Source organism: Pan paniscus, chromosome 5, assembly GCF_029289425.2.
Source record: "Pan paniscus chromosome 5, NHGRI_mPanPan1-v2.0_pri, whole genome shotgun sequence".
NCBI lineage: Eukaryota > Metazoa > Chordata > Mammalia > Primates > Hominidae > Pan > Pan paniscus.
Window position 1 is genome coordinate 14,959,786 of NC_073254.2, and position 12,007 is coordinate 14,971,792.

At 49.6% G+C, this 12,007-nt stretch overlaps 1 protein-coding gene across 18 annotated transcripts in view; it reads left to right on the forward strand.

Annotated features, from left to right (window-relative positions):
* DUSP22 (dual specificity phosphatase 22) overlaps nucleotides 1-12,007 on the forward strand; it is a 76,806-nt gene that overhangs the window by 52,857 nt on the left and 11,942 nt on the right. For 10 of the 18 annotated variants that reach the window (XM_034961341.3, XM_034961344.3, XM_034961343.3 and 7 more), the window contains 3 exons: nucleotides 1,193-1,267; nucleotides 3,477-3,648; nucleotides 4,143-4,215. In XM_034961341.3, coding sequence (XP_034817232.1) covers nucleotides 1,193-1,267; nucleotides 3,477-3,648; nucleotides 4,143-4,215 — 320 coding nt within the window. Of the gene's footprint in view, nucleotides 1-1,192; nucleotides 1,268-3,476; nucleotides 3,649-4,142; nucleotides 6,746-12,007 lie in introns of those variants that run through there. The other 8 variants (XM_008972911.4, XM_063605108.1, XM_063605100.1 and 5 more) reach the window with 4 other exon arrangements.

Genomic DNA, 12,007 nt, shown 5'->3' on the forward strand with positions numbered 1-12,007 from the left:
TATAACTGAGAAGATAAATGGCTTGTCCTGGGCCACATGGTCCAGTAAATGGCAAAGAGGGATTGGAGCCAGAATTTCCATTTCCCCACAGCTCTCCACTGAGCGGCAGACAGGACTGCCAAAGTCCCGGGAGACCAGTTTGAGAGAATGCTTTTAGATTTTCCAGATTGCCAGGAGTAAATTAGCTTTTAGGACTTGGAAAGCCCACACGACGTGGTCACCTTCCTCACCTGCGTCACGGTGGCCTGCACCATCCACAGCTGGTGTGAGGGTTCCTGCTGTGCTGCTGGGGCATTGAGGGGCTCCGATTGAACATGGGGGGCGCTGTCCAGAACTTCCCTCAACCCCAGTCTGTGGTAACTGTGTGTTTCAGGGATTTCTTACAGAGAAATTCCAAAACTTCCAGACAACCCACAGCCTTCCCTAGACCTCAGCATTGTAAATAATGGATTCTGAGGCTGAGACAGCTCCAGCCACAGACAGTATGACCAGGTTTTGATGGTATGGGACTAGGAGAGCTTTCAGTAAACCACAGGAAAAATAAATTCTGGTTTCTTTCTTTTTTTTTTTTTTTTTTTTCCTCTGTTGCCCAGGCTGGAGTGCAGTCATGTGATCTTGGCTCACTGTAATCTCTGCCTCCTGGGTTCAAGAAATTCTCCTACCTCAGCCTCCCTGGTAGCTGGGATTACAGGTGTGTGCCACCACACCCAGCTAATTTTTGTATTTTTAGTAGAGACAGGGTTTCACCATGTTGGCCAGGCTGGTCTCGAGCTCCTGACCTCAAGTGATCCGCCTGCCTCAGCCTCCCAAATTGCTGGGATTACAGGCGTGAGCCACCGCACCCAGCCATGTTCTTGTTTCCATTACCTGGTGGATTATTTGATTATAGCAAATAATAATGTAGTATATGTTTCAAGATAGCTACAAGAGAAGCTTTTGAATGTTATCACTACAGAGTGATAAATGTTTAAAGTGATTAAGCATTTATCAGGTAATTATCCTGATTTGATTATTATACAATGTATACATGCATTGAAGTGTCACACTGTAGCCCATAAATATGTAGAATTATGTGTCAATTATACAAAAAAATCAATTAACATTTTAAGAAAGAAGCCTCAGGTAGAATTTTCTTTTCATCATATATTGAGTAAAGTAGAGAGATGTCATTTCTCCTTTTTTCTTTTCCCAGGACAAGACATTTCAAAGAAAGTATTAAATTCATTCATGAGTGCCGGCTCCGCGGTGAGAGCTGCCTTGTACACTGGTACGTGTGTCTCTTGCTTAATAGCGCTTTAGCATATTCTGGTCGGCTTGGCTTCCTATCAAGTGTTTTTCCGTGTATGAATAATGGTTTCACCTCCTAATAGTTTTCTGTAAACCCTGAATCTCAAACGCGTGCTCTGTTTGTCCAGCGCTGTGTGTTTTCAAACGCGTGCTCCGTTTGTCCAGTGCTGTGTGTTAGTCGCCCTTTCCTTCTGTTGAAGGAGAACCCTAACTCGTTTTGCTTTTGTTTTTTTCCCATTTCCACTGCTAGGATTTCTGTAGGGACCGTGAAGGTTACTGGACAACAGAAACTTCCCTTTGCTGGCTTGCCTCCAGCATTTCATCAGAACAGCCTCTTACAGATGACCCAGATTCTGTAGGCTCATCCTTGAAACCTCAGTGGCTTTTTGAAGACACTGTTGTTTTTTCTTCAGGAGACTTGATTGCAAATGTGGATTTTCAGTATCGCGCTACTGTGACACCAGAATGACCCAGTTTAGTGACGGCTGTCTGTTTGCATCCTGCTATATTTTGTGTAGACACACACACACACACACACACACACACACAGTGAAAAGAAAGCTACTGTATCACGCTTAACCCGAGGATGATGCATCTGAAGCGCTTGGCAGTGTGCCTGCCACATAGAGAGTTCTTAGTGAAAGTGGGATGGCATTTTTATGACCACTCGTAATCATGCTAATAACATGGCTAATTTGTTCAGGGAACCAGTAGCCAAAATTCAGGAGCCAAGACTCTGTTGTCTAAGTGCTAGGCCGGACATGTCCCCTCTCTGTCTTGAATGAAGTGTGTTATTAATTAACTGGAAGCCTAACAGTCTTTTGACGTTCCCCGAAACAGTTCCTCTTACACTGTAAGCTCTTTAGGACTGTGAAGTGATAACTCCTGGGGAATATTGCTGCTGAGGTTGGTGGCAGCCCTGCCAGGACAGAGGGGACCCAGGGACCCAGTGCATGACATCCAGAGAAGCCACCTATGAAAACTATAATGTGTTCTGAGGGCCGATAGGGACGACAGGGAGGACACTAGATAGTTGAGTTGTTTTTAGAATGGTGTCTGCAGTTTCATACAGTTCTTGAAATCACATGATTTTTCATCTCACTTTTTTAAAGAGTAGAAAGTGTAATAAATACAAATGGTAGGATTTTAACGTTCATTTCTGTTTGGCTTTAACATACCTTGGGGGTTCAATTGGAGCCAATTAAAGCGGAATTCTGGAACTCCCACTCCTGGGCTTCTCCTGGCTCCTAGTGAAGGTGAATCTCCAGGGTTGCAGCCCCAGAGGATCTGTCTTTTAAGATCTCTCCTGGTAGTTCTAATCTAAAGCCCTGGTGAAGAGCCACTACTTGAGAGTGGGGTTTTAAAATTATTATTTATATTTGAATATGTGTAGGCCTGATATTCTAGGAATTAATACTTCATACAGTTGTGTGCACCTAAAGATAGGCTTTTCTAAAAGTGAGACATTTGCTGAACTTCCCCATCTTAACCTGTTGCTAGAACTCTCTAAGTCTGATGAAGCACAGCCTTTCTGTGACCGCCTTCATTTGCATGTACATGTAAAACGGGTCTCACTCAGCCTGCTCCAGGTAACTGACCCTAACCGTTACTGCCTGCAGGGTGCCTTGCTCCCACCCTGCGGACACAGTGTGCCTGCTCTGTACTCTGCATATTTATGTCAGGAAGAGTACAAAAGTAAGATTGGGTAAGGGCTTCTCTACATCATGGGCTTTAAAAATTATAGATCTAGCCCTCATATAGCTGAGAAAACTCGACTTTTAAGGAACATGAAGCATTCTAAACAAATGTAGGTTATAAATGGGTTTGTCGCGTAGGCCCTGGAAGCCTCGTTTCCTTGGAGTGCCTCAGTTATGTCGTTTGTCCGGGGAAATGGGAAAGACTTGAGGGGCTGAGGAGCAAGGGAGCATCTGAGCCACAGCCCCATAGAAAACCAATAAAAGAAGCTCAAACAGCGGAAGAAAGCGTGCGATTCCAGTGCCAGGAAGCATAGGGAGCTGGTACGTTGAGTGCTGAGTGGCTTCCTGGTGGCGAGCTTGCTGTCCACATATAATCCAAGGCAGGAAGACTTTCTGAACAAGGTCCTTAGAGTCCCCTGCTCCACATGGACTGGGCGATGGACCCGGAGATCTGAAACTGCCCTCACACGTGTGCTTCTCTTGGCCCCGCAGCCTGGCCGGGGTCTCCAGGAGCGTGACACTGGTGATCGCATACATCATGACCGTCACTGACTTTGGCTGGGAGGATGCCCTGCACACCGTGCGTGCTGGGAGATCCTGTGCCAACCCCAACGTGGGCTTCCAGAGACAGCTCCAGGAGTTTGAGAAGCATGAGGTCCATCAGGTAAGCAGTTCTTAGGGGACATCAGAGATGCAGGCAGGTGCCCCTGAACGGTGCCCACAGTCTTTCCGTGCACAGCCAGCATCATGGCGTGTGGAGTTGAAAGGCCCACAGAGGACATCGGCTCCCAGGGCGCCCAGCTGCACCCCTTCAGGAGTCGTCACGATCCCTCGTGCACCTGTTGAAGCCACAGGCGCCTACCCTTTGTCGTTCTCCTTGTGCCTGGTACCCCCTACTAGCTTGTTTCTCTCCCTTTGGGTGACGTACCATTTCCTTGGTCTGGCCTATTTTCATGTCCTAGGCCAGCACCTTGAAGGAGCAGTTCCTTCTCTTGCTTGACCCTGGCTGGCCAACCACAGAGCTCTGATTTCCCACTGCTGTTTGTTTCCCTGGGTATGTGTGGCACCATCTCTGTGGTGAAGTCACAGGTGCAAGCCCACGTGGATGCAGACGTGCACATGTGTGTGACGTTTCGGGTTTGTTTCCATCCTCTCCAGTATCGGCAGTGGCTGAAGGAAGAATATGGAGAGAGCCCTTTGCAGGATGCAGAAGAAGCCAAAAACATTCTGGGTAAATATAAGGAGCAAGGGCGCACGGAGCCCCAGCCCGGCGCCAGGCGGTGGAGCAGTTTTCCAGCACTGGCTCCGCTGACCTACGATAATTATACGACGGAGACCTAACGCAAGCGACCTGCTGCCTTCCTTCCCACTGCTTGTCTTCAGTGTGCCCGGCTGGGCAGGGGTGCGGTGGTGTTGGCCGATGAGGACAGGAAAGGGAGATAGCCAGGGCGAGGTGGGGCGAGGGCTCCTTCCCCCAAGCAACACTGCCCAGCCCTGCTCCAGGCCCCTGCACTCCGCCCACCCCTACCCTGGCTGCACCTGAGCTTGCTGCCCCTGGGGATGTTGCCCAGTGGCTGTGCACTGCTCTGTGCACGTGCGTGTGTGTGAGTGCACTTGTGTGTGGGTGACTAAGTGTATGGATGCATGTGTGTGCCTGTGTGAGGGTATGTGCACCTAAGTGTGTACATGTGCGTATGTTGTGAAAGTGTGTCTGTGCACATGAATGTTTGTGTGTGTGTGAACTCTTTCTTACTGCTGGAAGTCACAGAATTCATATTGCTGCCCGGGTTGGTGTGGCCCCCTTTCCCTTTGTCCAAGACTCCACATGGAAGGCATTTGAGCTCGACCTCCGAAAAGCTACCCAGCAAAGAGCAGTCTGTGCCTCTGAGCAGACCGTGAGAACTCAGGGGACGAGTGGCTAAGAGCATGGCCTCTCCCAGAACCCACCCAGGGTGGTGTGGTGGGGGCAACAGGGGCCAGACTCCTCTAGAGGGAGGGTGGCTCTGGGGCCCTGGAAAACGTGAGAGACCGCCCTGAGCTGGTCCAGTGGGCCAGCACTTTATACCAACTCAGCATTTAAGGGGAGTATCTTAGATTGCCTCCATCTCAATGTGAAGGCACCAGGCTGAGGGTTCCCTAGCGCCTCGAGTCAAGGCCACTTTTCAGCCCATCGAGCCCTGAGTTCTACTTGGTATTTGTTCTCTGGAGCTGATTGCACTTGAGCTCTGTGGTGGGCAGGCGCACTTTAGCCTAAGTTGGGTGCCCCAGGGCGCCCCCTCCTCTCTGCTCCTTGCCAGCTTCATTCACTCCCAGCCTCTCACTGTCCTCACTTTGCAGGGGCTCCTCCTCAACGTTTGCATGCACCTGCAAGAATTGGGAAGAAAGAGCATTTATTAGGCACTGTAGCAATTTGCATTTTAAAATGCCTGAGCATTTATTAAGCTTCTTGGTCACTTGGGTTTGATAATTGATCTGAGCTACCTCATCGAATGTTTTTGGAAAGGTGTTTTTTGGTATGCAAGTCAGCTTTGCCTCACCGTTGAAAATGTTCGGTCATGATTGCTTTTGAAACCAAAGGGGAAGGTACCGATATCATTGAGCTATTTAAAGTTGCCAGTTTGGGCTCCAGTAATGCTTTCTGGTGGGTAAAATTCCACATTCAGGCCACGAGAGCATCTACAGTTTGTACTCTGGGGCTGCAGGCATCCTGGGACGCTGTACGCAATTCAGTGGTCTAGTCCTTTATACCGACTCAGATTCCTTAAGCATGCAGAGTCACTCGAATGAAAAAACATACTCAACCTCTCCCTAAAAAGATGTTGCAACCCAGTTTCTCTGAATTCCACCACAAAAAGAGACCCTGAATAAGAAGAGCAGTTTTCCTGTGCATATAGAGGGTGTGTCAAAGGTGAGCTTTTTGGGGACCGGGAAAAACAAAGTTGCCTGATTCCTCGCATGTGCACAGGCCCCGGATGTACACCCGGAAAGGGGAGTGTGGCTGTAGAATCATCCATCCGTCTACAGCTAAAACAATTGGCCAATAAAGTACATGTTTTTCCTAAGCCAAAAATAAATATAAATACGTTAACAGAAAAATGATTTAGGATATAGCTTGAATGCTTAAATATGTGCACCTTTACAAACCTCTCAGTGTATTCTTGGAGTTCTTGAAATGTTGTTTTAATATTTGTTGCCAGTAATGTTCTTTCTTCACAGCCGCTCCAGGAATTCTGAAGTTCTGGGCCTTTCTCAGAAGACTGTAATGTACCTGAAGTTTCTGAAATATTGCAAACCCACAGAGTTTAGGCTGGTGCTGCCAAAAAGAAAAGCAACAGAGAGTTTATTTTTAAGTATCCAGTAGTGATTTGTAAACTTGTTTTTCATTTGAAGCTGAATATATACGTAGTCATGTTTATGTTGAGAACTAAGGATATTCTTTAGCAAGAGAAAATATTTTCCCCTTATCCCCACTGCTGTGGCGGTTTCTGTACCTCGCTTGGATGCCTGTAAGGATCCCAGGAGCCCTGCTGCACTGCCTTGTGGATGGCTTGGCGCTCGTGATTGCTTCCTGTGAACGCCCCCCAAGGACGAGCCCAGTGTAGTTGTGTGGCGTGAACTCTGCCCGTGTGTTCTCAAATTCCCCAGCTTGGGAAATAGCCCTTGGTGTGGGTTTTATCTCTGGTTTGTGTTCTCCGTGGTGGAATTGACCGAAAGCTCTATGTTTTCGTTAATAAAGGGCAACTTAGCCAAGTTTAAGGTCACGTGCGATGCATTCTTCCCTAGCCAAGGGGCAGTCACCACGCGCCCTTCTGCCTGTGAGGGATTCCAAGGCAAGACTGAAGCCTACTCCTGGTTTTATTTTAGAGGCTATTGTTTGCCTCCAGAAGGCGCTATAGCAGATGCTACAAAAGGTGAATTCATATCTCCAAGGAAGAAAAATAGGCCATGAGTGTGAGGTGAAGGAAATGTGGACGTGAGAGTTAGTTATGTTTTGCCTGCACAGTGGGAGCGGCGTATTCGGCGCCTGGAACGAGTTGTGTTTGCCCAGGAGCATGCAGCCAGCCGCGCCGTGTGCATCTGCCGCACAGCATTGAACACAGCTACTCTCATTCCATCTTCAGCTTTTAATCTGAAGGAACGTCACCTGAATTGACGAGAAATTAAAGTCAATTTGTAAAATTTTCCTTCTCTGATTTGGTGGAGGAAAAGGGAAATTTAACGCTGCTAGGGTAAGTTTGGGTTGATCTAAAGGCAAGTGAACTCATGAGCTGGTTGACTGTAGGTGGCAGACTTTATGTAGATTCTGATGCCTTGAAGCTCCCGGCAGCAGCTCAGGGGAGCGGCTGGGGGCCACAGGAGAGGCACAGAGAGGTAAGGCACCTTGCCAGGTTCCCAGAGGTCTGACTCCTGAGCTTCTAGCCTCTGCAGCAGTCCGATGAGCGTGAGGGGACACTCTGATCAGTTTCAGGCAACAGAAGCACCTCGGGTGTGACGATGCTTATCCTGACGCAACATGCATGCCTGGTATGGCACAGGTGGCTCTGTCCTCGGTGCCTCTGAGTGTTTTCATGGGCCAGACCAGCAAGCCCTGGTTGTGTCTCCTGTGGGGCCCACTCAGGAGGCAGCAGCCAGGCCCCAGCACAGCCCAGGAAGACTTGTGTGTGTCTCCTGGGGTGTGAGGCAGTAGCCACAGCAGGAAAACAGGTTTTCATGCAACAGCCCCAGTCTGCAGGGTCACCCAGCTCTCAGCCAATGTCACTCCCCACTACCATGTCTTACTGCAGGATTATATCTGACACCAACACCCATCATCTCATAATTGCGTGCTGCTCTGTAGGTCCCGAACTGTTGCCCCTAAGCTTTTTAAACCGACAGAGAAGGTATTTCACTCACTCGAGGCTCAGAGGGGCTGTGAAATGCACCTCGGAATGCGCCTGAAGATGTCCACATTGCTGGGACTGGAACCTGCTGGATCTTTTGGTCCCAAATCAGTGGGCAGGGAGGGAAGGAGTGAGGGCACAAGGGGCTGCCAGCTGTGGCTGGCGAAAGCAGCTGGGAGGAGCTCAGCAGAGTCACTCATGGGCTCCGGCCCAGGGCTCTGGAGGGTTCCACTGAGGCAGGGCCAGGCTCAGGCAGCAGTGTTGGCACCAGGAACCTCTCCTTGCCTGCCCCCCTCCAGTCTCTGGGAGTTTGTTTTGGGCCATCGAGTGGGGGCAGTCAATTCCTGACCTCTGTCTGGAAGCTCAGGGCCATGCTGAGATGGTGTTGACAATCTTAGATGTTACAAGCCAGAGATCCTGGTCTGTTCACAAGCAGGCCAGGCCTTGTGGGTCACCCTGGAGATGGGAATTGGCAACCTCTGAGCCCCCATGAAGACCTGGGCGTGTACAATGAGGTGGGTTGACGTCCACGGCACTTTCCGTTATGCTGTTTTTTCTTCAATTTCTTTGAACACAGATCTTTTCTAGCCTGAAACTCAGAATCACAGCCTGTAAGCAGAGGAGACTTAACTGGGTCAGCTGCCTCTCCATTCATTCATTCATTCATTGACTTGACAAATTTATATTGATCGTAACAGGTGCTATGGGATCCAGCCAGGCCTCAGACACACTCCTGATTCTCAGAAAGACTGTGGCCTGGGGGGGTTGGCAGTTAGGAAAGTTGTCACTCACAGCAGGGGTCCCCAGCCCCTGGGTCACAGACCAGTACTGGGCCATGGCCTGTTAGGAGCTGAGCCACACAGCAGGAGGTGAGCCGTGGGCGAGTGAGCATCACCTCCTGAGTCCCACTTCCTGTCAGATCAGCAGTGGCATCAGATGCTCATAGGAGCACAGACCCCATCGTGAACTGTATGCGAGGGATCTAGGTTGCACGCTCCTTATGATAATCTAATTAGTGCCCAGTGATCTGAAATGGAACAGTTTCGTCTCGAAACCATCCCTGCCCCACTCTGATCCATGGAAAAATTGTCTTCCACGAAACTGGTTCCTGGTACCAAAAAGGTTGGGGACTGCTGACTTACAGGACAGCATGGTAAGGACTATTACAGCTGTCCCTGGTGCCATGTATGGGGGAAAGGGGTGAAAAGACACATTCCAGTTTGAGGAGGTGGGAACATTTAAGGGAAGTGTCTTAGAAAACGCAGTACCTAATTTAAGACCTGCAGTATAAGCCGTGGAATGAGCTGGGCATGGCGGGAAGGAAGGAAAGTTCAGGTGGAGGCCCAGCACGTGGGCTAGCCAGCAGGCATGAAAGACCTTGGGGTCAGGAACGAGAGCCACTGCAGAACTAGAGCAGCCTCCCCAGGGCTGGGCAGTGCTGGGATTGTGCCAGCAAGGCTGTGAGCACAGCCAAAGCCTGACCAGCCAGGTTTACTTCTTAGGCCAGCCCTTGGAGCTAAGCAGGCTCAGAGGGGCAGCACCTTACCATGTTCTCAGAGGTCTGACTCCTGAGCTTGTAGCCTTGTAAGTGGTGCGGCTGCAATTCTGCAGATGGTGGGGGAGCGGGGGACTTGCTGAAGGGTGCTGAGCCAGCGGGAGGCATGATGGGTGTGCAGGCAGAAGGCTCACGCAGGTGCCCAAGTGGGGTGGGGCTGCGTGTTGGGGCCAGTCAGGAGGCTGCTGCTAGGACTATGCCGGTGAGAAAAAACAGCATCCTGCCACGGGTTATGGTAGTGGAGATGAAGAGGGGCCCAGCAGGCAAATGGACTTGATGGAGGGTGGGGAAGGACATGCAACTATTCTTGGTGACTGATCGCATATTGGGGAGTGAGGGCCCAGTGCCCCGCCCGCTCTCTGGGACCTTGCTAACAGTGCAGTGGCTCTTTTGTCCCAGCATCTTCCTGTACTGTGTGGTGTGTATGCCTCTGCAAAAAGGTCTAAGGAAGATGCTACAGAAGGGGCTGGGTGGGTCCCAGATCAGGGGCCTCCAAGCGGGGCTGTGCTTGGGTGTAACCTGGCTCTGCGGTTAGGTACCACGTTTGTCCATCATCCAGGACACATTCCCAGGGACCAGACTCATGAAAATGAAGGTTAAATTCAAATTTCCAATTTCCTATTTTACTGTGAAGGATAAAATATTGGCTCTCCAAAGACTAATGTCATCTCCTGGTCAGGCTAGCTCTGTTTCTGTCATTAGCAAGATTTGGGGAGATTACCTTAGTCCTGGGGCATTGTGCAGTGAGCGTGAGTGGTCAGGACCTGAAGCTGGGTAGCCAAGGCTCTGTCCATACCTGCCGTGTCTCCGGGCTGGGGTGCTGCTGGTGCAGCAGATGAGGCACATGTGAGAGCAGGGCTGCTGCTCCTGAGAGGCTGCCTTTCCTGGGCCCCAGGCAGACCCCTGCTGCACACCTGTTCTCTCTGCCCATGGTGATTATTATTTTGTGTGTGTGACAGAGTCTCACTCTGTTGCCCAGGCCAGAGTGCAGTGGTGCAGTCTCGGTTCACTGCGACCTCTGTCTCCCGGGTTCAAGTGACTCTCCTGCCTCAGCTTCCCAAGTAACTAGGACTACAGGCGTGTGCTACCATGCCTGGCTAATTTTTATATTTTTAATAGAGACGGGGTTTCGCCATGTTGGCAAGGCTGGTCTCGAACGCCTAACCGCAAATGATCCACCCACCTCAGCCTCCCAGAATGCTGGGATTACAGGTGTGAGCGACTGCGCCTGGCCTGCCCAAGGTGATTCTTTTCTCAGATCACCTTCCTTAAACTTGAGTGTTTCCAGATCTCCTCAGCGCCATTTGTGCTTTTCCCTGGGTTCCTGCTAGTGGCTGTTTTTGTTTATTGGGTGCCAGCTCTTTCTAGTTTCAGTCTCAGCAGAGAATTCTGTTTCCAACTTCTGGAGCTGCCTTATGTTATTTGGACACAAGACAGCCGTAAATTCTGCTGACCAGGGTGTGCATGTGTGGGCAATGTGTATTTTATTGTTTTAGTTTTATTTCAGAGAACACCTTAGCCTCCAGGAGAGTTACATGTGCAACTTCTCGGAGAGTGCCGAGCTCAGGTTCCTGGCCATTCAGGTAGCTCAAGCAGCAGGCACCTGAAAGCACTCCGAGAAATGGCCAAGTCCTCATCGCACAGCCAGAGCTGGTCACAGTGCTGCTCTGCACACCAGCCTCTAGTCATAAAAATAAGGAACACACTAAGAATCACACCCCTGTGATCCCACATCAGATGTCTCCTCCCATCCTGAGTTATTAATAATTTTATTAAGAATGTGCTTTCAACACGCTTGTATTTATATATGTACTTAACAAGAAATCACCAAGACTGCAGCGGGCAGTTCCTCTTCCCTTTCCTTTTCATTGCCCAGAGAAAGGGAGAAAAAAAAAAAAAAAAAAACACTGCATTTGACTTGTCACTTGGAGGCTTAATTCCCTTCTTACATGCAGCAGCGGGGTCTCCTTCCGCCCTCAGGCACAGCTTGCTTTGAGACTTGCAGTATCACAATTAGTGTTCTCTTGCAGCTTGGACTTAACCAGCTTAAATTACCATCTGACTGAAGGGTGCGAGTGCTGGGTCTGCATGTGTTTCTTTCCATTGGGGGAAAGATTTGCCAGTGCATGTTTGAACATCTGCAAGTTTGGGTTTATTTTGGCTCCAAATCTGTATGCAAACTGTTGGTCATAAAGAGTTAGAAGTTCACAGCGAACCTTCCTGAAGCTTCTAGTTCAGTTTTTAGAGCTTGGTGTTGGAAGAGATCTATTTCAGCAGGTGCCTGAAAGTATGGGGAGTTCAATATTCTAATTGCGTATAGTGGCAGCTATTGGTTTAAAGGTAGGTTTAGCAGAAAAGACATTTTGGATGGGGTCATTTCTGTGCATGTCCTGTGTACACAGGCCTGATTTTAAAAGCTATATAGGCCGGGTGGGGTGGCTCACGCCTGTCATCCCAGCAATTTGGGAGGCCGAGGTAGGTGGATCACTTGAGGTCAGGAGTTCAAGACCAGCCTGGCCATCAGGTGAAACCCTGTGTCTACTAAAAATACAAAAAATTAGCTGGGCGTGGTGGCACGTGCCTGTAAT